Here is a 27,461-nt window from a genome sequence, read left to right on the forward strand (position 1 = left end):
TCAACGGACTGAGCTACCCAGGCACCCCTGCTGTGCTCTTTGTTAGAGATGATTTTATTTATTATGGTTAAAAAAATGGGGAAAACTTCAGTACTTCTGAAATACTATATTTTCCTCACTGCAAAGACTGTTTCATTTGAGAAAATCACAGAATAAAAATATCAATGAAAACAACAACAAGGTTTCAGATACATCCATGAGATTTAAGCTTTCAGTTAGAATTCAAACCAAGACACTTTCTCATGCCATATTTGATTTAAATCATTTAATCCAACAAATCTCTAGTAAGCATCAATCATTTTCCAGACACTGTTAGTCACGGGGATATAAAGTTGAAGGAGATCAAGGTGTATCCCTTCAGGGCATAAGTGAACTAGATATAACACGCCATGGGAATGCAGAAGAGGAACAATTAATCCTACAGTGAAAGATTCAGAGCATCAAAGAAGAAGGGCTATTTTATCTGGGATATGAAATATGAGGGCTTCTGTTGGAGAGAAAGAAGGTCAGGGGTTATTGGCATTTCAGTGAGAGCTAATATCATTTGAAATGACAGCACACGCAGGACCAAATGTGTACATAATTCAGCTGAAGTGACAACAGGAACAGCTCTGACCAAGTTCACACATGTGCAAGAAAAGACAACCCATCATAACTACTGGCCAAGTGCAATTGTAAGATATTATTGTCTGTATGAGGTACCTGGATATCAGAGATGGTAAGGTGTGCAAGAGTGTCTTCAAATCAATGAAACATGGTAATTACCCAACTAGATTATCTTGGTAATGAGGGACTGCTGATGGAGATTGTAAAATCTGCTTAATTGGAATTCCTATGAAATACACATATACACACACCAGGTAATTCTTACCAAACTTTATACAACGTCCAGGAAAACAAAGTCAGAACATCCAGAAAATGTCTCACTTCAAAGATGGAGTGGGGAGAAAAGTCATTTTGGCATGTAGCAGAAGAGGATATGCGGATCAAAGTATAGCCAGAGGACATCTCCAGGCACAAGAAACACTGTTGCTGTTCTGAAAAATCCACTGGTGATAATGTAATCCCATCTCTACCCACTGCCCGCCTCCCCGTGAATCACGGAGAGTCCCGCAACACCCAGTGAAAGAGCACCGCTCCCTTCCCATCTCCCTCTCTCCCCTACTCATTCAGTCTTCCATAAAGACGGACATCAAGTTTAAGATCCTCTGCAGGGTGGACTGAACACTTCAAACTAAAGACAATATGAACCTAAAAAATAAATAGCACAACAAATAGCAATCATCTTTTTGAGAAACAGAACTCATCCTTAAACTCTGAAGTTTAGAAAAACTGGGGAGAGATTTAACATATTCACTGCTTGTTTTTTAATAACTTTTAAGTCTCTAAAGTCAGTTTGTTAGTTTACAAACACTGAAAAATCAATATACCTGGCCTACCCACCAAAATATTAGCCTTGAGGTATTATGTTAACACTGTGCTTTATACAGACAATAATCGTTAGCACAAATAAACAGCTAGATTTTTTCTAAAAATTTTAAAGTATACCAAAGTAGAGAGAATAGTATAATATGCTTGTTACCCAGCTTCAACAATTCTCAATAATGACTAATTTTAATTTATGCCTTCACCATTCCTTCAGTCTGGAATATTTTGAAGCAAATTCCAGGCATACTATTTCTCGAATTAACTTCACTCCAGTGGTTTATTACAGACACCTCAGATGCTTATGAAACTGATAAAAGAATCTTTGACATTGAGGTTTATAGGAAACCACCAGAGCATCTTCCAAAGTGGCTCGTATGAGAGTTCTAGTCACTCCAAATCTTCACCAACATTAGCTGTCAGTCTGAATTTTAGCTATTCCAGTGGATGTGTTCTGCTGAATTAGCTTATAAATGCCTTTAATATTTGTTGTGTTTTTAAAACTATGTTAAGTCCAACATCTTTTTTGGGGTCAGTTTGTGAAAAGCAGGCAAAATTGTTTTTTAAAAAAGAATTCAAGCTATATTAAAATAGAGAAACATGTAATTCTCTTCACATCATTTGAAAAATTCAAGAATTTCTCCTGTAAATCAACACAGACATCACTGAAAAGCTGCACATACTGCAAAGCCGTGGATTTAAAAATAAGGTATGTGAGAAAAAACAGGGTTGGCACAAACCTAAAAACAGAGGCCACCTTGTAAACAGAGGACTAACAAAACAACAGCAACACTAATAGCACAATTAAATCTCTCACAGGCACTGCCAACAAGGTCACTATCAGATGATACCTTTCAGTCCTAAGTCCTGAGTCATTTTTTCCCTTCTTTATAATAAGGGCATACAACTTCTAAGACAGATCAATTTTATCAAAACTAAATACGGGCTCCAGGGAATAGGTAACTCCATCAATCAATTTTTGTAGCACAGGTGTGAGGGGTCCTAAAAACAATGTCTTCACACGTCTTTCTTGTGCATCCACAGTTTCACCCCATAATACTACAGAAAGTGAAGCAGTTCATGAATCCTGCAAACCAGCCACTTCTTTCACCAGAGAAAGGTACTTCTGCAGGTTTTCCACTTCTTTCTTAAAACAGTCCTACATTCTCTTTCATTGTGATCACTTGTTTGCTCAGCCCAGAACATTAATATGCTGGGAAAACTGCACGTGAGTCAACAAAGCAATTTCCACTTTACACTGACCCTGTTCTCTCGCTATCTGATGGTGGATAAGTTAACTCGTGTTAAAAAACACATAGGTAGGAAAATAAACCATACGGGAAAAGCCCATTTTCAAAAAGAAACCCAAAACTCATTGGACTTAACTCTTGCTGCATGAACCTCTGTCCAAAGTCTCATATTTTTGGTCATTCTACCAGTAGTTTCTTTTTCTTCTGAGGGTCCTTTTTTGGGCCATCTTTACAGACCAAGGAAAGCTCAAGTTTCCTCTAGCCTGAGATGCTGCTCTGACTTTTTCAAATTTGGCACATGAGTTTTTTATAGGAATCAGAGGCAGATAAGAAGCAACAGCCAAGCTGTATGTTCAAAAGCCTCACCATAAAGGCATAAGGTGATCTGGAGAATCCTAGATAGCACTCCTAGGATTAACAGCTGGAAATTTCTGTACATTCTTCAACATTTTAAACTGTCGTTCCAGTACTAGATTCTCATTATAGTCCTCACGTTACAATCAGATCAAAGGTTACTTTAGGTTTAAAACCCCACATAACTGCCATCCACTGGTCAGATGTTACTCTTCACAGACACTTCTTTGTATAAATTCCCTTCCCCATTCATTCTGACACACTTTACTTAACAGTAGCATTCCAGGACTTGATCAAGTTTTAGCCTGACCTCCAGGAAGTATCTTGTGTGAAAAGCCACGCGTACATCAGATATGATTACCCCAGAGTATTGTGGGGGCAACCGTTTAATGTAATGGTACTACTAAAGCAGTAGCACCGAGAGGAATTCTAAGTGAAAACTGTCTGGGCCCCCTGTGCAGCTCAGTCAGTTGAACATCTGGCTCTTGATCTCAACTCAGTTCTCACAGCTGTGAGTTCAAGTCCCACAGTGGGCTCCACAATGGACGTGAAGCCTACTTAAAAAATAAATTAAAGGGGCGCCTGGGTGGCGCAGTCGGTTAAGCGTCCGACTTCAGCCAGGTCACGATCTCGCGGTCCGTGAGTTCGAGCCCCGCGTCAGGCTCTGGGCTGATGGCTCGGAGCCTGGAGCCTGTTTCCGATTCTGTGTCTCCCTCTCTCTCTGCCCCTCCCCCGTTCATGCTCTGTCTCTCTCTGTCCCAAAAATAAATAAAAAACGTTGAAAAAAAGTTTAAAAAAAAATAAATAAATAAATAAAAAATAAATTAAAATCAATGGAAAAATGTTTGTAGTTTATCACACTCATCCTCACATCGCTTCAGGGCATTTTAATACCTGAAGGACATTCCCGTACCAGCATATGTATGGAAAGCCTCATTTCATTTAGAAATGCATATTTATGGGGAAAATGCAAACTATACTAGAATAAAATGAAGCACAGAGCTATCTTTACTGTGCTAAAAGCTGATATTGTCATTTATACTGAGAAAGAGATAAAGTATGCGTAGAGGCAAATTTCCACAAAAACAATAAGCCAAAGTATGTACAAATTTGGAAGAACATCTCCTCAGAACTTACTAAAAATAACTCACCAGTATTATGGGTGCCACTTTCGGTGCTAAAGCTAATGAGTAATCTCTAAACAAATTACAAAATAGTGTTTGAAAGTCTGAGTTCAAATAAATATGAATTCTTAACTTTAAATGTAAAAGAAAAAAAAAGGTATGTGTGTGTTTGTTTTTGTTTCTTTTGTGAATCAAAGTATCACAGATCAGGAGGATCTGGTTTACGATGTTCTTTCGGTTCTCAAACTTTTAGATTTGTTGTTTTTATGTGTTAACTTTTTATTTTTAAATAATTTCAGACTTCTAGAAAGATCATAAGATTACAAAAAAATTCATTTACCAAGATTTCTCAAATGTTAACACTGCAGAAGAGATGCCCCTTTACCCTTAAATACCTATATTTCTTAAAAACAAGGTTATTTTCTCACATAACTTAATACAAATATCAAAATAAGGAAATTAGCATTTAATAACAAAATACTACTATCTAGTCTACAAAACGTATTCAGATTTTTTCAATTGTCCCAACAATGTCCTTTATAACAAAAAGGAAACCCTGGATCATAAACTGCATTGGGTTTTTCTTATCTCTTTAGATTCCTGTAACCTGGAACAGGTTTTTGTTTTTTGGGGTGTTTTTTTTTTTTTTTTTTTTTTGTCTTTCATGACATGGACATTCTTAAAGTGTATAGGCCAGTTATTTTGTAGAACTATCTTCAGTTGGGTTTGTCAGATGGTTCCTCAAGATGAGACTCAGGCCAGATGTTAATAAACTTATTGTGATAAATGTTTTGCAAGATATACAAATCTCAAATCATTATGTTGTACACCTTAAGCTTTTACAATGTTATATGTGAATTACATCTCAATAAAACTGTAAAAAATAAAACCAAACATAAAAAAATGGGGAAAAAAAAAAAAAGGAAGAGGAGACTCAGGCTGTGCTTTTCTGGCCCAAGTACCACAACAGTGATACTGGGTACATCTTGGTGCATCCGCTCAGGAGGCAAGGATATCAGTCTGTCCCTTCGCTGGTGATAGGGACTTTGATCACTCGGTTAATGCCAATCTGACAGGTTTCTCTATTGTAACATAGTAACTTTCTAATGTTACTACATTTCCTTTCATAATTAATAAACGTCTTATGGTGGGGCTCAGTCAGTTGAGCATCCAATCCTTAATTTCGGCTCAGGCCATGATCTTGCAGTTCATGGGATTGAGCCCCACGTCGGGTTCTGCACTGACAGCACAGAGCCTGCTTGGGATCCTTCTCTCTGCCCCTCTCCTGCTTGAGCACACATGCATGCACACTCTCTCTCTCTCAAATAAATAAAATTTTTAAATAAAAAATATCTTATGAGGAGATACTTTCAGACTATGTCAATATCCTACTTCCATTAATCTTTTACTCATTAGTTTTAAAACAGATTTTTCAGTAATTCCCCCCTTTCTAGAACTTTCTAAGCTTAGCATGAAGCTCCTTTTATCTCATGTCTACCTGCACAAACGGAGCTACTGCCAGCATCCACTCTGCTCTGAGACCCCTGAGACACAGTTAAGATCTCAGGAATTCACACATACAATCTCTAGGGCAGGATCACACAAGGACACTCACAAATAAAGAGGAAACCCAGTCTATCGTTTCTTCACATGAAAACGAGAGTGTACCCTCGAGAGATTTTGAGCTGGCAGCTGAGAGCTGTGTAGCATTCCTTGTCTTTGGTGCTGAGAAAACAATGGCCCAGTATTGTATAGAGTTTTACACCAAAATTCTTCTATTTCACAGTTGAAAGAACTCATTCAGGCAAGTAATATATGTCCAGTAGCAATAATATAAACACTTCATCTTCAACATTTTTCTTTAAAATGTCGGTAATTTAAAATTTTACATATGTTACCATTTTCCAGAAAAGACTCCCCTCTCCCCCAAACCAGAATTCATAGGTGAATTTTTTGTCTGCCCTCTTTCTCTTTTTCACACCCCTCCCACTTAAAGCTCTTTTCCCTCCTCTACCCAAGGCTTTATGTCCCTAGACTAGAAGCAATCTGGTGAAATCTAATAAAGGGCAGAGGGATGGATGAGTGCTCTTCTAGTCCTAGATTCTACAAAACTGTCCTTACCTGCTGTGGAAAACAGGTGCGGACTGAGTGCTCTGTGTAACCAAAAGATGGCCCTTCAAAGACAGCTGTTGGGAGCTTCAGAACTTCCTTCAGAAACTGGTCAAACTTGCTAAATATCATTAAGCCATTGGAATCTGACATCTGGGAGAAAACATCTATGAGAACAAAACCAAATAAAGTCAAACTAGAAAGAAATATAAACTTTTTATAAATGACTCTATGTTATTTGTATACTGGTCAAAAAGTACCATTAAAAAGTACCATAAAGCTATTATGATTTTTAGTTAATATGTGTTCTCCTTCTTATTAACATTGTATAGTTCCTTTACTGCCCAGCCCTCTCTCCCACCCACTTAATATCTACCTAAATATTAAACCCAATAACCATTCATGTATGTCTACCTACCTCCTCTTTTTGAGTGTACATAACTGAATGATATATACTTTTTATTTTATTTATAACAAACTTTGTTCCAAGAAGAATTTGTAGCAACATACCTTTATCTCTTAGCATTTATGTATGTGTTTATATAAGACATATACATGCTTGGGTTTATGAATATATTAGCATATTGATTTGGGGGTATGAAACTGTATTATATTTATATATTCATATGCTACTAATGTAATGTATTCCTGTGAAGGAATAAATTTGAAGGAAGCATAAAACATGTTTAAAATATTCCATTCAGTGAGTTCCAAAGTAGAATAAAAAGAACTCCTATAAATTCTTCTACCCCAAGATACTTTGATACTATAAGATCTTATTTTTACCATAAAGTCTGACTCAAGCAGATGGGAAAGAAATTTCTAGTAATACTATTTCTTTATCTTCTTAGAGAGAGTCTTCTCTCTCCAGTTAGTTCTTCCTCTCTTCTCATCCATAGTCGGGGAGAAAAAGAAAAATCACCAGCAGCTCAAAATCAATGTGTCAGAGAAATGTGACCTGAGCTTTTTTTCAAAGTATTGAGCTTCCTTATAAACAAATGGGTGAGTTAAACATGCACAGAAAAATCGTTTCCTGAGGCCCTGCCAAGTGTGGCATTTTAAAAAGTCAGATTCTATACATAATTAATAAGTATAGAACAGATATATATGTAATTGATATATGTTATATATGCATTATTCTTTAGGTTTAATTCGAGGTATTTATCCTGAAGCACTAGGTGTAGAAAAAAAAATACATTTGAAATATAAAGAAAGATAAAATGTTAAATTATCAACTCCACAGAGTAACTTTTAAAAAACATTAACATTAAAAAACAAGAAAAAGTATCAAAGGAATGAAAATCTACAATATATGCTCTCTAAATAGCTGTTAGTTTGTAGCTGGAGAAAAAGTATTAAATACCCATGGCGGGTGGGGAGATTCAATGAGAGGCTAAAAGAACTACAATCCTAGTGGAAGATAAAATCAATTAATTAACAAACAAATATTAAGTTCCTTCTATGTGGTCCAAGTGCCAAGCATTCTGCTAGGTGTTATGAAACACAACAAAGAAGTATGATGGGGGTCTTTATCCCCCAAGAAACTTTCAGTGTAGCTGAAAAAAAAAAAGATACATATGAAGCAAAGAAGAATTAAGTGTTAAATTGACACTAAGTGGAACAGAAAGAACAGAGACATAAAGATGCCTGTTAAGCCTATTTGTCAAGCACCACAACAGGTTGTAACCATGGCTGAGGCTGCCTGTAGCCACCCAAAATTAATTATCCTAGTTTCTATTAGTAATAGAACACTAATTTTATTTTGTACAGCAATGCACCCCACTAAGAGATTAAAACTTATAGCCTCCTTTTAGCAAGTCATGGTCATGTGACTAAGTGGTAGCCAATGAGACTATAAGCAGAAGGGTTATGAGGGACTTCCAGGAAGGTTGGTTAAAGAAAGCTGACTAAGCTGGAAATCAGGCCCTTCTTTCCTTATCCTCTTCCTCCTTTTGCTATCTGAAGTGTAGTTATGATGGCTGGAGCTCCAACAGCCACCTTGGACTATGTGGTAATTGTGATTTTGTTGCAGAAGTCATGCACTCGAATGGCAGAAAACAAAGGTAGAGAAAGCCTGGGTCCCAGATGAAATACCACATCAGCCTTGGACTACCTAACCCTGGACTTCTTTTATGTAAGAAAAAAATAAACTTCGGCTTTGTTTAAGACACTATTATCCTGGGTTTTTGTTTTCAAGCAACAATCCCTAATACTAAGTGCCTTATACATTACTAAACAATACCTCATTTTACTCTCACAAAAAGGTGTATGTGTGTACACAGAATTATTTAAATTTTATAGATAAGGAAACTAGCTTAGAAAGGTTAAGTTGCTTAGGGTTAAGAAGTTGGTAAGTAGCTAAGTCAAGATTTAAAGTTACACTTTAAAGTTATACTTCCCTGACTCCATCACACCACACTTCTTCAAAATGTAGTTTAGAATAGTTACAAAACACATAGGCAGTAACTGTCAGGGAAGTTCTAAAAGAAAGGAATTAGAAGCTAGGCCTTGAAAGGTATAGAATGATGAGGTCAAAAGAGGTTGGAGGTGGGGGCTGGGGGACACAACCAGAGAAGAGGAGGCAAGTGTCTATGGCAGGAATTTGTTATCTTTTTTTTTGGGGGGGGGGGGGGTAAAGCAGGAAACAGTGTACTGAAACAGTGTACTACATTCTTCAATGAGAGACAATTTAGATTGAGAAATAAAGGGAAATAAAGACAGAATAAGAAACATATCTGGCATGAAAGAAAACTTTGAAAGAGGAAATCACTTTGAATTTGGTTTAAAAACTCTTACGAAGGGAAAAGATATTTAGAAAGCTAAGTTTCTGTAAAATGAGACTGTTAGTGACCAGCAGAATGGATAAAAAAGGAAGAAGAGGACTGGGGAAATCAGCTACAAAACCTTGTGGAGGAGGCACAAATGAGGTAGCGAGTGTGTGAACTTCAGTAGTGACAGTAAGGTCGGGGGGGGGGGGGGGGGCGGTCACCTCCAAGACATTTCAATGCAGGAAACCCCTGCTGATGGCAAACTGGATTAGGGAATAAAGGAATTTAAGAAGTTAGGGTTATTATTCTAAGTTTCCAGTTTGGGAAAATGACAACCCTGACTAAAAAACAAAACAAAACAAAACAAAACAAAAAAAACCCTGAAGATACAAATATTTATCTTTGCACATAAGTGTATTTGAACCAATCAGCAAATGTCCAGGCAGAACCATCCTGCAGGTAGTTAGAACCGGAGTACTGGGCCACAGCTCAGGACTGCATACAGAGCTTTGAAGATGTTGCCAATTATGTGAAAAACTGATGCCCTTTGAAGGAGGGGAGACCATAGTAACTTCATTTTTATTTATTTATTATGTATTTATTTTATTTTTTTTAAAGATTTTTTTTTCATGTTTATTTATTTTTGAGAGAGAGAGAGCGCGAGAGAGAGACAGAGCACAAGCAGGGGAGGGGCAGAGACAGAGGGAGACACAGAATCCGAAGCAGGCTCCAGGTTCTGAGCTGTCAGCACAGAGCCCGTCGCCGGGCTCAAACTCATGGACTGCAAGATCATGACCTGAGCTGAAGTCAGACGCCCAACCAACTGAGCCACCCAGGCACCCCTAACTTCATTTTTAAATAGCTGGGTGCTAGTCTTATGAGGAAAATAATCATTCATTAAATCTGAACGAAAACAAAGGGTCGATATGGGATGCGGCAACGTGCCTACTACTCAGTATCTACCTTCCCCTGCTTGCTCCCCAACTGAACCCTGACGGTGATGAGAATGGCAATGTGCTCCACTTGAAAAACGACTTCCCAGTCTCTCTTGTACAAGGTAACTCTAAAGTGGATTTCTGGGAAGGCTTCTGCTTTCCTGAGAGAGGCACTTCTTTCTTCTCTCTGCTTCGAATGAGAACGTGCGGCCTGGCATGCAACGGTCACGTTATGAACGTAAGGAGGAAAGCCATATGGCAGAGCAGGACGAGAGGATGGGACCTGAGTCTCTGATGACATCCTTAACTCATGGTACCAACTTTGACCTACCTGCCTTTGGACTTAATTTTACATGAGAAAAATACATCCCCATGTGTTCAAGCCACTGTTGGTTAAGTTTTCTGTTGCCACTCAAGGTATTCAATAACTGATAAATTAGCAAGTTATTAAGTTCTACCCGCTAACTAAATGGTGGAAATATCCAAGACCAGAAACTTTAGCCGCCCAGCACATAAATACACGTATCTACAGCTTCACAGTTACAAAAACATCTGTGTATATACTCGCACTGACACATCTATACCTAACTCATTCAGAGTAACAAAGGAAATAACTGACAATAAAATGACCAACCTTACCCTCAAAAAAGTATTATTTTCTATTATACTTAGTTACTATGTCCTATAATATATTCAGAGTAATTTTTTTAAAAATTCACTAAAAAAGAAATTATCACTTAATAGGGCCATGTTACAATTATAAGAGAACCAGAACATGTTTCTTTGTTTGATTTAATAAGAGAAATACTGCCAGACCCCCAAATTGAAGGCACAGTGAAGTTAATTTATTATTGCTTGAGTTATTGATTTACAAAGTTTTTTTTTTTTAAAGATTAGGCTTCTTTGATCTGTAAGAAAAACAGTAAAAAAGTACCGCAAATTTTTTTTAATCTTAAATGAAGCATAACAATGAGTGAAGTTACTGTGATTTACTATATACAAATACAAAGATCTCACCAAAGTAGTAAGTAAGAGTGGGGCGCCTGGGTGGCTTAGTCAGTTAAGGGTCTGATTTCGATTTTGGCCCAGATCATGATCTCATCATTGGTGACATCAAGTCCCACACTGGGCTCTGTGGGCTTATAGCACAGAGCCTGTTTGGGATTCCCTCTCTCTGCCCCTCTCTCCCTCTCTCTCAAAATAAATAAATAAACATTAAAAAAAAGAAGAGACAATAAAATTTAATAAAAAATTAAACTAGTCCTCTAATTAAAGCCCTCAACCCTTCGGCATTAAGGAACTAAATTACTTCCCAGAACACTGGTTAATTTCCCCAGTAATTCTTTTTCTATTTATATACCTCTGAAAAAAGCTATGCTAATTCCCCATTAGATGTTTCCAGATTAAAATGTAGGCTTTCTCCCTTGTGAAAAACCCACAATTAAGTCCCTAAATGTATATGTATACACACTTTAAAAAATATTCTGGGGCTGCCTGAGTGGCTCAGTCAGTTAAATAGCTGACTCCTGATTTCAGCTCAGGTCATGATCTCACAGTTGGTGAGTCTGAACCCCACACATCAGGCTCCGGACTGATCGCGCAGGACCTGCTTAGGATTCTCTCACTCTCCCTCTCTTTGCCCCTTCCATGCTCTCTCTCACACGTGCACGCTCTCTGAAAAATAAATTAATTAATTTAAAAAAAAGTCTGTCTTTTGTGTAATGGCAAAATAATTCCACTATTCTACCATCATCACATCTGTTTCAACCTTTTATTCTGGTGATAACGACCCTGGTTTTACTCATTGCATCTATCCACTCTTTTTCTCCCATTACAACCAATCATACACTTCTGCAAGATGATAGGGTTGTTTACAATAAAGAGTCAAGTCTATAAACAGAATGCCATTTTCTTTCATATGTTAGCTTTCCCTGGCAAATGATTCTCACCGCCTGTCATCTTTCTACCAATTGAGTAATCTAACCCACAAAAACATGTATACACAACTGTATATTTATAAATACCTGTATGTAACCAAATCCAAATGAATATTTTATTCCCAAACTCATGAACAGTCCTACAGCATTCATTAAGTCAGAGTGAGGCTAGAGGATGGAGTCTGAATGCCTTGGACCTCTAGTGCTGACTCAGCCAGGAACTACCTCAGACAAGTCTCTAGGCCTCCCTTTAAAAAAAAAAAAATTTTTTTTTAATGTTTATTTATTTTTGAGAGAGACAGAGACAGAATGCAAGTGGGTTAGGGGTAGAGAGAGAGGGAGACACAGAAGCAGAAGCAGGCTCCAGGCTCTGAGCTGTCAGCACAGAGCCCGACGCGGGGCTCAAACTCTCACAGAGCCGCGAGATTATGACCTGAGCCAAAGTTGGACGCTCAACCAACTGAGCCACCCAGGCACCCCTCTAGGCCTCCCTTTTGACAAAACATTGATTTAGGACTTATCTCTTACTTGCTTCCAGTTCTAGAACATTTTGGTCATATGAGAAATGCAAATGTGGGCATCATTCATTCAAATTAAACTGTCATTTCCATCTAATGATGAGAAAGGATGGCTAATAGAAACCAGCCAGGATAACTATGCAGTGACAGGCAGTTAAAAGACTATTGCAGAGGAAGCTAAATTTTAAACAAGTGAATCTGTTTCATTAGAACTGCAAAGGATGGCCCCTCTACAGGCTGTTAGTAAAATATGAAGGAAGCAAGCAATTGAAATGTTGGTGAGAACTGTCAGTTCTGGGCATAATCAGCACTCAGGCCATCTTTTCTCTGACTACTCAAAGTGCAGTATATCAGAAACACGCAAAACCAAAAGTAATATAAATTATTCTTACTACAAAACCATTTTTATGCTGTAACACAGAAAAAATGCTTGTTATCATTTTGGCATATTATTTCTTTTTCTATGTGCGTAATAAATTTTTGCCTAAAACTATATTACATTTATGCATTTTGATCTGAAACACATATTTGAGGACATTATATTCAATCATGTAAGTATCCCAGACTGTAACTGGGTTCTGTGCTTTGGACACTAAAACTGTTTCAAGCTTTCACATATTATAAAAAAATGTCATAACAAATATACATAAAACTTAGGGCACACTCTTGACTAATTCCTCAGGGTAAACTCAAGAAACAGACTGAGTCAATGGATGTGGATATTTTCACAGCCTCCCTGATACATTCTGTTAGGCTGTCATTCAAAATGGGAGTGGCAGGTTTTTAAAGAATTTAAATATAAATTACATGAACCATCTGCTCCTATCTTTTTTTTAATGTTTATTTATTTTGAGAGAGAGAGAGAAAGTATGAGTGGGGGAGGAGCAGAGAGAGAGGGAAAGAGACAATCCAAGCAGGTTCCGCACCGTCAGCACAGAGCTCAACACAGGCTCACAAACCGTGAGATCATGACCTGAGCTAATATCCTGGGTCGGACCTTCCACTGACTGAGCCACCCAGGAGCCCCAAATTATCTGCTCCTATCTTTTAATGCAAGACAGATGAGGTCTGAATAAGAGACTAAATTTCCTAGAAAACAAACAGCAGAATTAGACAAAGTAAATAAATCCCATAAATTAAATGACAAGTATGATTTCATAAATAATAGGCTTTACAGTCTGTAAGTTTTGTTCTCTGAGTTATTTTTAGGGTTTCTGACATTACTAAGTTTTGATCAGGCTTATAATTAAAGTCTGTATTCTGATTATAAATCACTGGTATTTAGAATGTGATCCCAGTTAACTGTGAATCTAGGATACAGTCCCTAATGGCCGTAACAGTGAACTATTTCTATAAATGAACATTACCTGGAGACAGAAACTCTCTTAAGAGAGATCTGAAAAAACCAATCAAGAAATATTTCAAGCTAAAAGTACAAGTATTGTTTAAGTTGTTCTAAATGCTATCTTGAAACTAAAATAAAAAAAACAAAAAATATATCAAACAAAAAAGGGGGGAGAGAAAATTATAGGAAAAAAAAATCTAAAACAAAAGGGAAAAAGCAGAAAGATCAAAATAAAAGGAAGAAAAGTAGAAACACTAAGGTGTATTCCATAAATTAGAAAACTGAATTTATTTCATTTTTTTTTAATGTTTTATTTTTTTGAGACAGAGAGAGACAGAGCATGAGTGGGGGAGGGTCAGAGAGAGAGGGAGACACAGAATCTGAAGCAGGTTCCAGGCTCCGAGCTGTCAGCACAGAGCCCGACACGGGGCTCGAACTCACGGACCGTGAGATCATGACCTGAGCCGAAGTCGGGCGCCTAACCGACTGAGCCACCCAGGCGCCCCTAGAAAACTGAATTTAAAAAGAACATTAACATTTGGCACCTGGGTGGCTCAGTCGGTTAAACGTCCAACTCTGGGATTTTGGCTCAGGTAATGATCTCAAGGTTTGTGAGATCAAGCCACACATAGGGCTCTGCGTGGACAGTGCAGAGCCTGCTTGGGATTCTCTCTCTCTGCCCCTCCCACCTCTTACGTGCACTCCTATGTGCTCTCTCTCTCAAAATAAATAATAAACATTTAAAATAAATAAATAAAAGGAACATTAACAGAGGTAACAAACAGAAAGTGCAGTTAATGGGAGGAAGATGGAGAAACTGAGAACAAAGGTCAACGGAACAAACAGAAGGAAAGTGAATAGTCAAATATCATTGGATATTACAATATAGTGTTACAGCTCACTTTTACCTAAGCTGTTATTCAGCCTTCTCAACGAAGCAGGACATAGCTGAGACTTGGAAAACCAAGGAGAAAAGGATTCTCACAGCAGACAAACTGCCAATCACACTACAAAAGCTCCAGTACGTCTCTCATAATACAGGAGTCATCACTTACATTCATACCTTAAATAGAATGCTCAGAAGTTTGCTTATGTTTTCTCCATATTAAAAGTAAATCAGAAGCAGGGCACCTGGGTGGCTCAGTTGGTTAAGCTTCCAACTTCAGCTCAGGTCATGATCTCACAGTTTGTGAGTTTGAGCCCGACATTGGGCTCTGTGCTGCCAGCTCAGAGCCTGGAGCTGGCTTGGGATTCTGTGTCTCCCTCTTTCTCTGCCCCTTCCCCACTCACACTCTGTCTCTCCCAAAAATAAATAAACATTAAAAAAAAATTTTTTTAAGTAAATCGGAAGCAAAGAAAGATTTCTAGAGACTGGTACTCTGATAATCCTATCATGTTTACCAGTGATAAAAGGGACACACACACACACACCACCACCACCACCACCAACAACAACAAAAAGCTCAAGAACTTGAGAAAGCAAAGTTGTCTGAAAACATCAGAAGGGATAAACAACCCAGAGCCTCACAATTAGCCCCAAATGCATCAGACGACGACATCTCCAAGTTATGAAAAATATGTAAATTACAACCAGTGAGCTCTGTTTAAAACAAGAGTGACAGACCACATAAATGTGGTTTCCACTCTGAATGATTAAAATTAAGAAGTGGAGATAGACTTCAATACCTGAAATGTTTTACTTATGTTAAACATCTCATTTTCAAGCGAAGATAATTATAGTACAATAAAAATAATGAAACAGAACTACAGATGATAAAGAAACTATAATTTTGAACATGAAGATAAGGAAACCATATTTTAGGCCTATCTGTATAACACAAATATGGTAATTAGTGACCTAGCGTGGGCTGGTATCTCATCAATCCATATCTGATGTGCAATGATCTGGCATTCTGAATACAGTGACAAGTCACATTGGCCTGAGTATGTGTACTTTTGTGCCGTGTAAATAATGATCACTTGTGTTCCTCTAAGAAATCTGAAAGCCACCTAAAAACAAATGAAAACCCTGCCATTACCTGGATCCCTTCCACATTTCACGTCATACTAAAATTTGCACTTTTTCACTAGCAGTAACAACAGGGAATTGCAGTTATTTTAGTACTCCAGCAACAATTGATATTTGGCAAAGTTTTGGCATTTACTACGTGCCACGTTCCAGTTCTATGTAAATATAGCTGACTTAACCACAGAAACTGAAAGACTCCAGAGTCATCCACAATCTGCAGTTATATCATGTATTTTCTATTTTCAGCCACTTTCTCCAGTACTAATAAAGACGGCAATGTATATTCTTTACCTGGTATCATCGTCATTACAAAAGACATAAAATTCCTCAGGCTCCTGGGTGGCTCAATCAGGTGAGCGTCTGACTCTTGATTTTGGCTCAGGTCATGATCTCACAGTTTGTGAGTTCCAGCCCCAAGTTGGGCTCCGTGCTGACAGCATGGAGCCTGCTTGGGATCCTCTCTCTCCCTCCCACTCTGCCCCTCCCTTGCTCATGCTCTCTCTGTCTCTCAAAATATATAAATAAACTTTAAAAAATAAGAGAAAGATAAAATTCCAACTTTCTTTTCCTTTATGTTTGAATGAAATATAATCTCATCCGTATTGTATTATCTGTCTCAGAAAAACAACATGCTAGAATTAAAAAATATGAAGAAATTTCAGCCCCAAATAGTAATATTTTGAGATACCATGTGAAAAATACATAGAAGAGTATTTAATGAAACTAGAAGTTTTACTACTGAAATTTTGGTTTACATTGCCGCTGATTTCGAAATGAAGATAAACCACGTTAACAGCTGACCAAACATACTATGTAAGACCTTTCTTTAGAATATTGATATCTATATCTAGTGAGCCATCCAGCTTTCCAACTTTCAATGCCATGGTAACATGTAAGAAAAAGCACAGAAGACAAAGGTACCTATCAAGTCACCTTGCCCAAAAGCTTGTGTTTAAATCCAACCAAGCATTTATAGCTTTTAATTAAAACAAAAAATGTGGGACGCAAAGGAACATCATAGGGATGCAATCATCAAAATCCAGTCCATGAGAAATGCTACTGGACAAATGACCCAGTTTCTTCAACAAAGCAATTCACAGGGTATCTCAACACTTCATTAAAACCCACAGCTTCAATCTCACCTCCCTGAAACCTGCCAGAGCTCCTTACGTGTAGTATGGCACTTTGCTCCTTGTACTGCATCGTATGTGCATCGCCCATCACAGCATTAGTATATGGAGGACAACAAAGTAGCTTAGAGCAGGGCTAGAAGCTCAGCAGCCTGAGTTGAAATCCCAGCTTTACCCCCTTAGTTAACTTGTCTGTAAAATGGAGAAAATACCACCTGCTGCTCAAAGAAATTTTAAACATTCAGTGAGAAAATATATGCAAAGCACTTAGCACGATGTTTCGCATATCTCAGGCAGTTAGTAACTATCTAATGAATGAATAAGTGAAAACCATAAGCAGCAAAATTACTGTGAATGTCACTTCCTTTGATGTCACTTAATCCTACAGTATACTTAGGGAACAGTAAAATGACAAAATGGCCAACAGTAAGAAAAGACTTAGCAACAATAAAAAAAAAAAAAAAAAAAAAAAAAAGACTATAAATTTCTAAATAACTGAGCTGCACTCTAAGGTACTAAGGAAAAGCTTAATCATAGCAAATACCCTCTGATGAAGAATAAGCTTATTTTTTAAAGGGCTAATCTTAACCAAACCTGGTAAAAATAATCAAATTTCTTTTCTAACTAAAGGCAATCAGCATAATCATCTGCAAGCAAAATTTTTAATAATATAGGAAACATTTTTAAAAGACTTTTTTAAGGTCCATGTTCCTGTTCTGAATCTCTTCAGTTTTGTTACTTTATTCTAAAAAAAAAACAAAAAACAAAAAACAAAAAACTAAACAAATTAATTCAACCAATTTGTCCATCTCAACAGTAGGTGGCATAACTGACATATTCTGAGGCAGTTCCCAGTTGTTACAAAGGGAATGATGTAGTAAAAACACAAAAAAGTTCATTACAGCATCATCCAAAATTCTGACAACATTCATTTAAAACTGTTTAAAGGTCCTAATTGGAAAATAAAATCTTTCAAATAATATGAAAGTACTTACATCTCAATTTGTCCAGCATTTTTCCACCACACATCGTTGCTAACATAGCTTTAACTGAAAATACGGTCAACTTGCCTCGGCCCTCACTGCAAAATAAATTATATTAGAACAATTGCTATCTGGACCACAAAAGCATTAATCAAATGTACCACTAAATATCAAGCAACCAGTACATTCACCCCTACCATTATATTCTACAATTATTACCTTGAATTTTTAGAAACCTTGGATTGTTTTTCCTTTGTAGAATTAAGGCCTCATGCATGTTAGGTAAAGAGTGCTAAAACTAACCTGAATTATTTGGAAATGAGCTTTATAAACATTCTGTAAAGAATTTTCTACTGGCTATGTAGACAGAGGCCAAATGGATGAACCAGAAATAAATTTCCTATCAATTTAGCCCATTGAATTCACATTTGAGTTGTTTTTAGTATTCAAAACTGAGGCACCACCTGGTTTGAATAATTCAGAAATGTGTCCCTTCTAGCACGATAACAACAGTTTATTGTTATATAGTAAACCCACAGGGTGCACACTGCTATAAAGGTTTTATAGTACATTCATCTTTGTTCTTACTATGACAACCTTACGTTACAATGTGTTTATTCTAAGAAGCTTGATCGTATCTGTCTCAGATCTTCCCATACCACTGCTGTGAGAAAACTGAAGGGGAAGGGATAGTAATATTAATTCTTTTTTAGTAACTGGAGATGAAATGTCAAACATACATGAATTATCTAAAATAATGCCACACACCACCTGCAGAGACAAGACAGTGTCTGCAAGCCCCTCTGACCCAACCTGGCCACTGCTCCCTCCATCCAACTATTCCCTGGTTTCACAGCAGATGAAAACCTCACTAGCAGGTTTTTAAAGTCATCACTTGTAAACTAACAATGGGCTTTTGTGTTCATTTTATAAAGCTTGCGCTTACAAAGTTTCACAGTAAGAGTAAAATACCTCTAAATACCTCTGCAGTGATGAGAACTATATCACCTTGGTTTTGAAAAGCAAGGGTTTATAAGCCAGAAAGTTCTCAGTGAAAAGATCTCCAGGAAATACTAATGCTTGTTACAGTATGACTTTCGACTATTACATCTCTTTAAGTTTATTCATAAGATAAAGCCAGACTCCCTGTAATTAGCTAAAATTAGGATGGGGTTTTTATTATTTTTAAGTTTTTTTACTTATTGAGAGAGAGAGAGAGAGAGAGAGAAAATGAATAAGCGGGGGAGGGGCAGAGAGAGAATCCTAAGCAGGCTCCACACTGTCAGCACACGGAGCCCAATGCAGGGCTCGATCTCACTAACCATGAGATCACAACCTGAGCCAAAACCAAGAGTTCGGCACTTAACTGACTGAGCCACCCAGGCTTCCCTGGGATGGGGTTTTTAAAATAAAAGTTCTCCAGAAATACAGGCACCGCTCCACATCTTATATGGCACCTGGCAATATAAGGAATATGCCTGTGTCAAACACCCCCTGCACTGTACAAACAACACGAGTAGCTACAAAGAACATCAGCTACTAAGAGGAATGGATTTCTAAAACCAATACAGAACTTCTACAGTGGACATTTCTTTTTGGTCACCAACCATCTAAATGCCAAGTCTACCTTTAAGCATGCCTTATATTATGAGACATATACGTGTCCTACGACCCAAGTGTGAAGAAAAAAACAAAGAAAACCTCACCCACTTGCTTTCCCATCTTTCTTCAAAACTAAGACACGGCCACATGCCACAAGCTCTGCCAGTAAGACGCACCCATTCTAGACCAAATAGAAAACCATTAGCTTGTAGAAGGAGGAACTCCAAAGATCCCACCAGCAAGCATGGCTGCACTAGCAGTTACCTCCAGCTCCCTGAGTGGGCAGAGACACAGACACTTGTGGCAGGCCCACGGCCCAGCGTCAGTGGTATGTGGGGTTCAAGCAACGATATCAGTGCCCCAGAGAGGTGGCAGTGGTGTCTTCATTAGAGCGTTTTTGTGACAATTTTGAGATCTGTTCTTGGTGGTGTGGTCATCAGGCCCACTTTCCCAGCCTTCTTAGAGAGTCTGTGGGTCACACATACCCTTTTAATAAATTAGCCAGAGACAGTTTCTTTTTTTTTAAAGTTTATTCATTGAGAGACAGACAGACAGACAGACAGACAGACAGACAGACGGCGAGTGGAGGACGGGCAGAGAGAGAAAGGGACAGAGGATCCGAAGAGGGCTCCATGCTGACAGCAGAGAGCACAATGCAGGGCTTGAACTGACGAACCGTGAGATCATGACCTGAACTGAAGTCAGAAGCTCAACCAACTGAGCCACCCAGGTGCCCCCAGAGATGGTTTCTATTGCTTACAACTAAGAACTCCACTGGATGCAGTGTGTATCCTGAAGTGAAGTGGCCCAGAAAGATGAAGCAACAAAAGAAAACATTCCTGAAGTCCAGAGTGGGAGCAGGCATGCCTGATGGCCAGCGAGCAAGAATGAAGCGGAAGGGCTCATCAACAGTAGACAGAGCCTCGCTACACAGCTAATGACATTTTTTAAGGTAAACTTGCTCAAACCGTTGTTTGCAGATACAGATTTCATGAAGTGAGAGTATCCAGGGGAAAGTAAAAATTAATCTTAGAAGAGATTTCCATAAAAATCAGCATACTTGGGGCGCCTGGGTGGCGCAGTCGGTTAAGCGTCCGACTTCAGCCAGGTCACGATCTCGCGCTCTGTGAGTTCGAGCCCCGCGTCAGGCTCTGGGCTGATGGCTCAGAGCCTGGAGCCTGTTTCCGATTCTGTGTCTCCCTCTCTCTCTGCCCCTCCCCCGTTCATGCTCTGTCTCTCTCTGTCCCAAAAATAAAAAAAAAAAATCAGCATACTGATTACCTGTGGGAGAAGGGGAGACACAAAAGGACCACACGAAAGGCTTTCCAGGTGCTGACAGTCCTCGACTCCTTGGCCTCCATAGTACCTACATGGGACATCTGCTTTACAATGATTCATTACACTGTACTCTGTTATAGGTATCCTTCTGCAGGCATTTTCTAATTCTCAGTATAAACTGTTTAAAATAAATGAATCCTGGGAAAGCGACAGTTACCATTACTGGACAAGGCTAATGGTTTAAGGCAGAAAATGATGAAGGGAAACCTAGAAGTTAAAAGACACTTAAAATATATAAACTGTATGCATAAAGTTTTTCATAATGAAATGCATAAAAAGAATAAAAATGTTAAAAATACCAAGACCCAGGCCCTATTCTTAATTTTTAAGTTTATTTATTTCTGAGACAGAGAGAGACAGAGCATGAGCAGGGGAGGGGCAGAGAGAGAGGGAGACACAGAGCCCAAAGCAGGCTCCAGGCTCTGAGCTGTCAGCACAGAGCCCGACGCGGGGCTCAAATCCACAAACCGCGAGACCATGACCTGAGCCAAAGTCGGTCACTCAACCGACTGAGCCACCCAGGCCCTATTCTTAAATGCCCATTAATAAAAGACTGGCTATTAATGCTATCATAAAAAAGAATAAAAAAGAATATGTGAAAGATAAAGAGTTATATCCAGGATAGATTACTAAGTTGAAAAAAAAAAAAAAAAAGCAAAGCATGGAAGAAAATAATTGCTAGAATGCTATGTAGCATTCTGTGAAAGGATATTGAAAAAATAACAATGGTTGCATCCAGGGTGGAAAGAAGGCAGCCAAAGGAAAGCATGAGTGTATGGGCACTTTTCACTTTGTAAGTATTAAACATGCTTATATTAGAAAAGACAGTTCTCAAGTCAATAATCTTAAGACACTAGAAACAGAACAGCAAATTAAACCCAAAACAAGCAAAAGAAAAAAAATATGCATAAGAGCAGGAATCAGTGAAATTAAAAAACAGAAAAATAGAGAAAAATGAATAAAACCAAAAGCTGGTTCTTTGAATAAATCAGTAATATTGACAAACCTCCAGCCAGTCTAAGAAAAAAAGAAAGATATTGGTAATACCAATATCAAGAATGAAAGAAGGGTTATCAACTAAGGCTTCTATAAACATGATAGAAATAAGAAAATATAAAGACATTGTGTCCATAAATTCAACAACTTAAATGAACCAGACAGACATAAACCACTCCTCGAAGAACACCAAGTATTAAAGCTCATGCTGAGGAAACAGATAACCTCAATAGGCCCGTATCTATCACAGAAACTAAATCTGTATTTTTAAGCTTTCCAAATAAGAAAGCTCCTCATGCAGAGAGCTATACTGGTGAATTCTAAACATTTAAAGAAGAAATAATTGCATTTCTAAGCTCTTTGAGGGAACAAAAAAGGAGTAAACGTTTCCCAATTCTTTTATGAGACCAGTACTATTTTGATACCAAAAACACAATAATCTATTACAACAAAAGAAAACAAATCAGTATCCCTCATGAATGTGGACACAAAAATCCAGATGCCAAAACCCTACCCTGTTCTTGATATTTTTAAAAAGTTTTTCGGGTGCTCGCTTCGGCAGCACATATACTAAAAGTTTTTCGTGTTATTTTAATATGCATCCTGAGCTGAAAACTACCAACACAGAACTTTGAAGGCAATACTAAGACTTCAGCTTTTATTTTGCAGGTAATGATAAAATCAAAGGACATAATGAAAGATTAAAGAGAATTAATCATATTGTGATTGTATAACTCTTTCTGGCTCCAAATCTCATGTTCTTCCTTCAAAGAGAAAAAAGGATATCTATTCCTGATGCAAAGAAACTGATGCCATTTATGCGAACAGAAGAGTGCAGCAGAGCCCGGCATGCTGACAAGAGAGCCAGGTCAAACTCAACTCTGTTACTCAAGAAAGATTTAACGTACAGTACCCATCAATAAATGCCATATGGCAGGTCTTAATGGGTACTATGACACCTTTACTTCTAAAAATTATCATAAGAGCACTTACCACTTTTTTCTTAAAAACCTCCAGAATGCTTTAGAAGCTAATATTTAAAATACTAATATTTAAAATACTTCGTATCCCTTATTCAAATATTCTTTACTCAGCTTTAATGCAGATATTAGTTCCAAATTCAGAAAGTCTTATATTCAAATACAGGATAACAACATCCTTCTCAACTGACTTAGATCAGCACTTGTATCCTTTTCCACTCGTTATTTTTTATACTTTTTTTAATGTTTATTTATTTTTGAGAGAGGGAGAGACACAGCGTGAGCAGGGGAGGGGCAGAGAGAGAGGGAGACACAGAATCCAAAGCAGGCTCCAGGCTCTGAGCTGTCAGCGCAGAGCCCGACATGGAGCACAAACCCATGAACCCCAAGATCATGACCTGAGCTGAAGATGGACACTTACCCGACTGAGCCACCCCTCCACTCATTAAGATTATTACTAATCTCAATGACTGACCTCTGATCAGACGTATTAACAGGACAGTGTGTGTGTGTCACCCCGCAACTATTATCAGTAACGTGTGGTCCCTTAATTCGTCATCTCTCAGATCTACTTTCCAACCATTTTCCTATTTGTACAGCCACACAGCAATATCCACACATAATCTCCCACCCATCGCACCGTGAATCTTCTCCCCTTTCTGCCTGCATGCCCTTTTGGGGTGTGCTAATATGTGTGCGCGTAACATCACATGCTTTATTGAGGGTGAGGGGAAATCCATGTACGTGTCAATGTGTAACTCAAGAGGATAAAGGGAACGTATAAGCAAGGTGGGGGGTGTTTTAAGTAAGGAGAAAGGAGCGGTATCTGAGATTAAGGATCATGAGGACCTACAGACAGAGAGATTTAGGAATGACGCTTACTGAACATGTTTAAGAATCTGTTTATATGGGGCACCTGGGTGGCGCAGTCGGTTAAGCGTCCGACTTCGGCTCAGGTCACGATCTCGCGGTCCGGGAGTTCGAGCCCCGCGTCAGGCTCTGGGCTGATGGCTCGGAGCCTGGAGCCTGTTTCCGATTCTGTGTCTCCCTCTCTCTCTGCCCCTCCCCCGTTCATGCTCTGTCTCTCTCTGTCCCAAAAATAAATAAAAAAACGTTGAAAAAAAAATTTTTAAAGAATCTGTTTATAAATATATAATTGTGTATCCTGAAAATGGGGCAGTGGGTTCAGGTCTGAATTACGAACTAACCTTCCCACTTACAATGCTTACAGTTTTAGGCTCACAGTTTCAACCATCAAAAGGTTTATTCAACCTTTCAAAAGTAAATACTGATATAAACAAATTAAGAAATGGTGTATTTAAGGATACTTTAAATACTTACTAAAGATACTGATGTAAAATCTAAGTATAATTTAGCATACAGAAATAATCACTTAATAAAATTAGTGAAAGGGTATACTCAGAATTCTTGCTGAAATCACGTTATTTACATTTTTCTCTTCAAACAGAAAGAATCTTAGCTCCCCCACCTCTCAACTGTTTGCTTAGTAGGCCAAACGTCAGCATTTACTCCTTTGCTCTGAATGCTTTTCTTGGCACTGGGTTCCTCAGTCTACTTTAAGCCTAACTAAAACTTCCTGCAGCTGCCCCCAAACAAAGCAAAGGGAAAGTGTCACTGTCACTGTGTTCTCTAGGGTTGCCTTATCGCCCCTGCATTCTTGCCTAGAATTAGAGGCAGCAGAGAGGAGCTGCAGCCACTTAGCAGCCTAACACCCTGTGATTATGTCCTTTATCTACTTGATTCTTTCTTCTTGGAAAAACTCAGTCTCAATCCTTCCCAGCAGACACCTGAATTTAACCTGTATACAAGTCAAGTTACATTTAAAACTCAAGGGTTAGCTGCCCTTGGTCGTGGCACACACAACCTCCCCAACACCTATGTTCTCAGTCCTTCCGAGGTAAAATCCAAGTTCATCCCAGAATCCGTTGTCTTTGAATAGGATTCGGTTTTATCACAAAAAAAAAAAAGTGGTTCAACTGAAAATCTGACCTATGACAGCTTCAGAGTTAGTAGGTGAATACTTAATAAGTAACAGTAGGGGTGCCTGGGTGGCTCAGTCAGTTGAGCGTCCGACTTTGGCTCAGGTCATGATCTCACCCTTGAGTTCAAGCCCCGCGTTGGGCTCTGTGCTGACAGCTCAGAACCTGGAGCCTGCTTCAGATTCTGTGTCTCCCTCTCTCTCTCTGCCCCTCCCCTGCTCATGCTCTCTCTCTCTCTCAAAAATAAATAAATGTGAAAAAATTATTTTAAAAAAACAAGTAACAGTAAATATTAACCCCTGCATAAAGATACTAAAATGAGAGGGCAAACAGGTAGTGTTTGTTGAGGATGATGGGAGTAAGGAAACTTGTTATTTTAACCCCACCCAGAGTCTGTCCAGGGAGCACCCTCCCTCGGTAAGAAATATCATGCCTCTCTTTCTCAGACTTCCCTGCATGATTCACTGCTACAGACCTATCATTTTATGGTCTGACAATAAACCATGCACATGACTTCTAAAAAGAGTTCTTATTATCCAATACTGAGAAAACACCACGATGAGCTCCGTGCCAAGCTAAGCAGACAGTGAGTCACCCTGAATAAACACTGCTATGTTTTAACATGCAGGCACCTTCAGAAGCCTCGCCGTCCTCACCTGTGCCCTTTCGCTGGGAGCTTGCTCGTTTCAGTTCAGCAAAGTCTCAAATTCTACCTATTTTTAAAAAAATATTTAAACTAACCTAATCTGGATGGTGTTTATAGCTTTGCGCTAAGAAGAACTTGCTATGCAAATTAATACTTTTGAAAACAAGACTACAGGGGGCATTTTTTACTTAAGAAACAAGCTGTTTCTACATCTTTAACAAACAATTGTGGCTGCTGCCAACCATAAATTAGTACTTCTCACATAAAAATAGACTTCTACTTTACAAACACTGCTACTAGTCCAATTACCACATGCAGCTAAAAGTAAAAGAACATTTCTTGTTGATTTTCAAAAACTCATATTTTTCCAATTAATCTTAATTTACAAAACTTCACAGTGAATGGATTATGCAATAATCACCTGCAAATCAAGAATCCATTTGGCAAATGTCAAATGGCTTAATCAAGTAAAATCAACTTAGAATATTATTCAGTTTTATCACAATCAGAATGCCTGCTAATTTTCATTTCAACCTTACAAATATTTATTAAGAATTCAGCATTGTGTTTATCAAGTAATCAAAGAAGTATAAGGTAGAATCTCTGCTCTCAAGGGCTTTCAACCTTATTTGTACACTTACGAAGCAGTTTAGAGCATTGTATAACTTAAGGTCAAAATAATAACACAGACAAATACCATAGGTCATCAAAGGGATAAAAGTGGGGTTGGTGGTAAAAAGGAAGGCTACAGAGTATATAAAAACTTGAGCGGGGTGGGGTAGGGGTTGGGGTAAGTATGCTTGGAGAGAAATGGGAGCATATCATATTAGAAAAACTGAGAAGTGCCTCAAGTAGTTTACTGAGAGCTTGGTATGTACAGGGAATCAAGGACTGACACCATTAGAAGTGAGGAGTACGAATCTTGTTCAAAAACCACAGGGAGTTTTGGAAGGTTCTTGAGGTGAAAAAGGTGTCTTAATCAGATTAATTTGGAGGTACCGAATGGACTAGAGATCTCTCTGTTACTACCTCTCTCCTCACTTTCAGAGAAACAAAGGCAAGGAAAAAGTAACACACTCAGAAGAAGCATGCCCTTTCTTGCCTTTTCTTAAAAACAAAAACAAAAAATAGGGGCACCTGGGTGGCTCAGTTGGTTAAGCATCCAACTTTGGCTCAGGTTATGATCTCACACTTTGTGGGTTCTAGCCCCACATCAGGCTCACTGCTGTCAGCATGCAGAGCCTGCTTCAGATCCTCTGCCCCTCTCTCCCACTCTGCTCCTCCCCTGCTCATGCTCTCACTCTCTCTCTCTCTCTCTCTCTCTCTCTCTCTCTCTCTCTCTCTCTCAAGAATAAATAAACATTTAGGGGGCCCCTGGGTGGCTCAGTCAGTTAACCGGTTAATTGTCCAATTTCGGCTCAGATCATGATCTCACGGTTCTTGAGTTCAAGCCCCACATCGGGCTCTGTGCTGACAGCTCAGAGCCTGGAGCCTGCTTCAGATTCTGTGTCGCCCTCTCTCTCTGCCCCTTCCCCGCTCGTGCTCTGTCTCTCTCTCTCTCTCAAAAATAAACAAATATTTAAAAAAAAATTTTAATAAACATTAAAAAAAAAACAATACAAAAATAAACACATAAAAAGGAAACAGTAAGATAAGGCCAAAATAATTAGCAAAAAATTGTTTTTCTGAAATATTAGCTAATGGTCAAACCCTTTTCAGATCTGCATATCCTGGAATCAAGAAGATTCTTTGAAAATTAACATGAATGCATGACTTCTCTTGAAAGAAAAGCTACAAAATAATGAGTAAGTGATGGGAAGAGTAAGTGAACTTCAAGTTCACTCATTTCTGCTCCCTGAATAATCCTGGCACCAAGTACTCAGACTGTGACTCAGTGAACCAGTTCTGGTGACACCATCAAGACACCCACCAGGCAGTGTGGGGGATGCAGGGCAGGCAGGTGGGCTGTCCTCCTCCTGGTCCACCAGAGCA

General features: G+C 38.5%; 1 protein-coding gene across 20 annotated transcripts in view; it reads right to left on the reverse strand.

Annotated features, from left to right (window-relative positions):
- The window catches only part of DTNB (dystrobrevin beta), a 214,818-nt gene that overhangs the window by 165,586 nt on the left and 21,771 nt on the right, over positions 1 to 27,461 (reverse strand). For all 20 annotated transcript variants that reach the window (XM_086700168.1, XM_086700166.1, XM_086700167.1 and 17 more), the window contains exons 4-5: positions 17,920 to 18,005; positions 6,275 to 6,429 (exon numbers count right to left, since the gene is read on the reverse strand). In XM_086700168.1, coding sequence (XP_086556294.1) covers positions 6,275 to 6,429; positions 17,920 to 18,005 — 241 coding nt within the window. The remainder of the gene's footprint in view (positions 1 to 6,274; positions 6,430 to 17,919; positions 18,006 to 27,461) is intronic.

Source organism: Puma concolor, chromosome A3, assembly GCF_028749965.1.
Source record: "Puma concolor isolate L17-30 chromosome A3, mPumCon1.1.hap2, whole genome shotgun sequence".
Classification (NCBI taxonomy): Eukaryota; Metazoa; Chordata; class Mammalia; order Carnivora; family Felidae; genus Puma; species Puma concolor.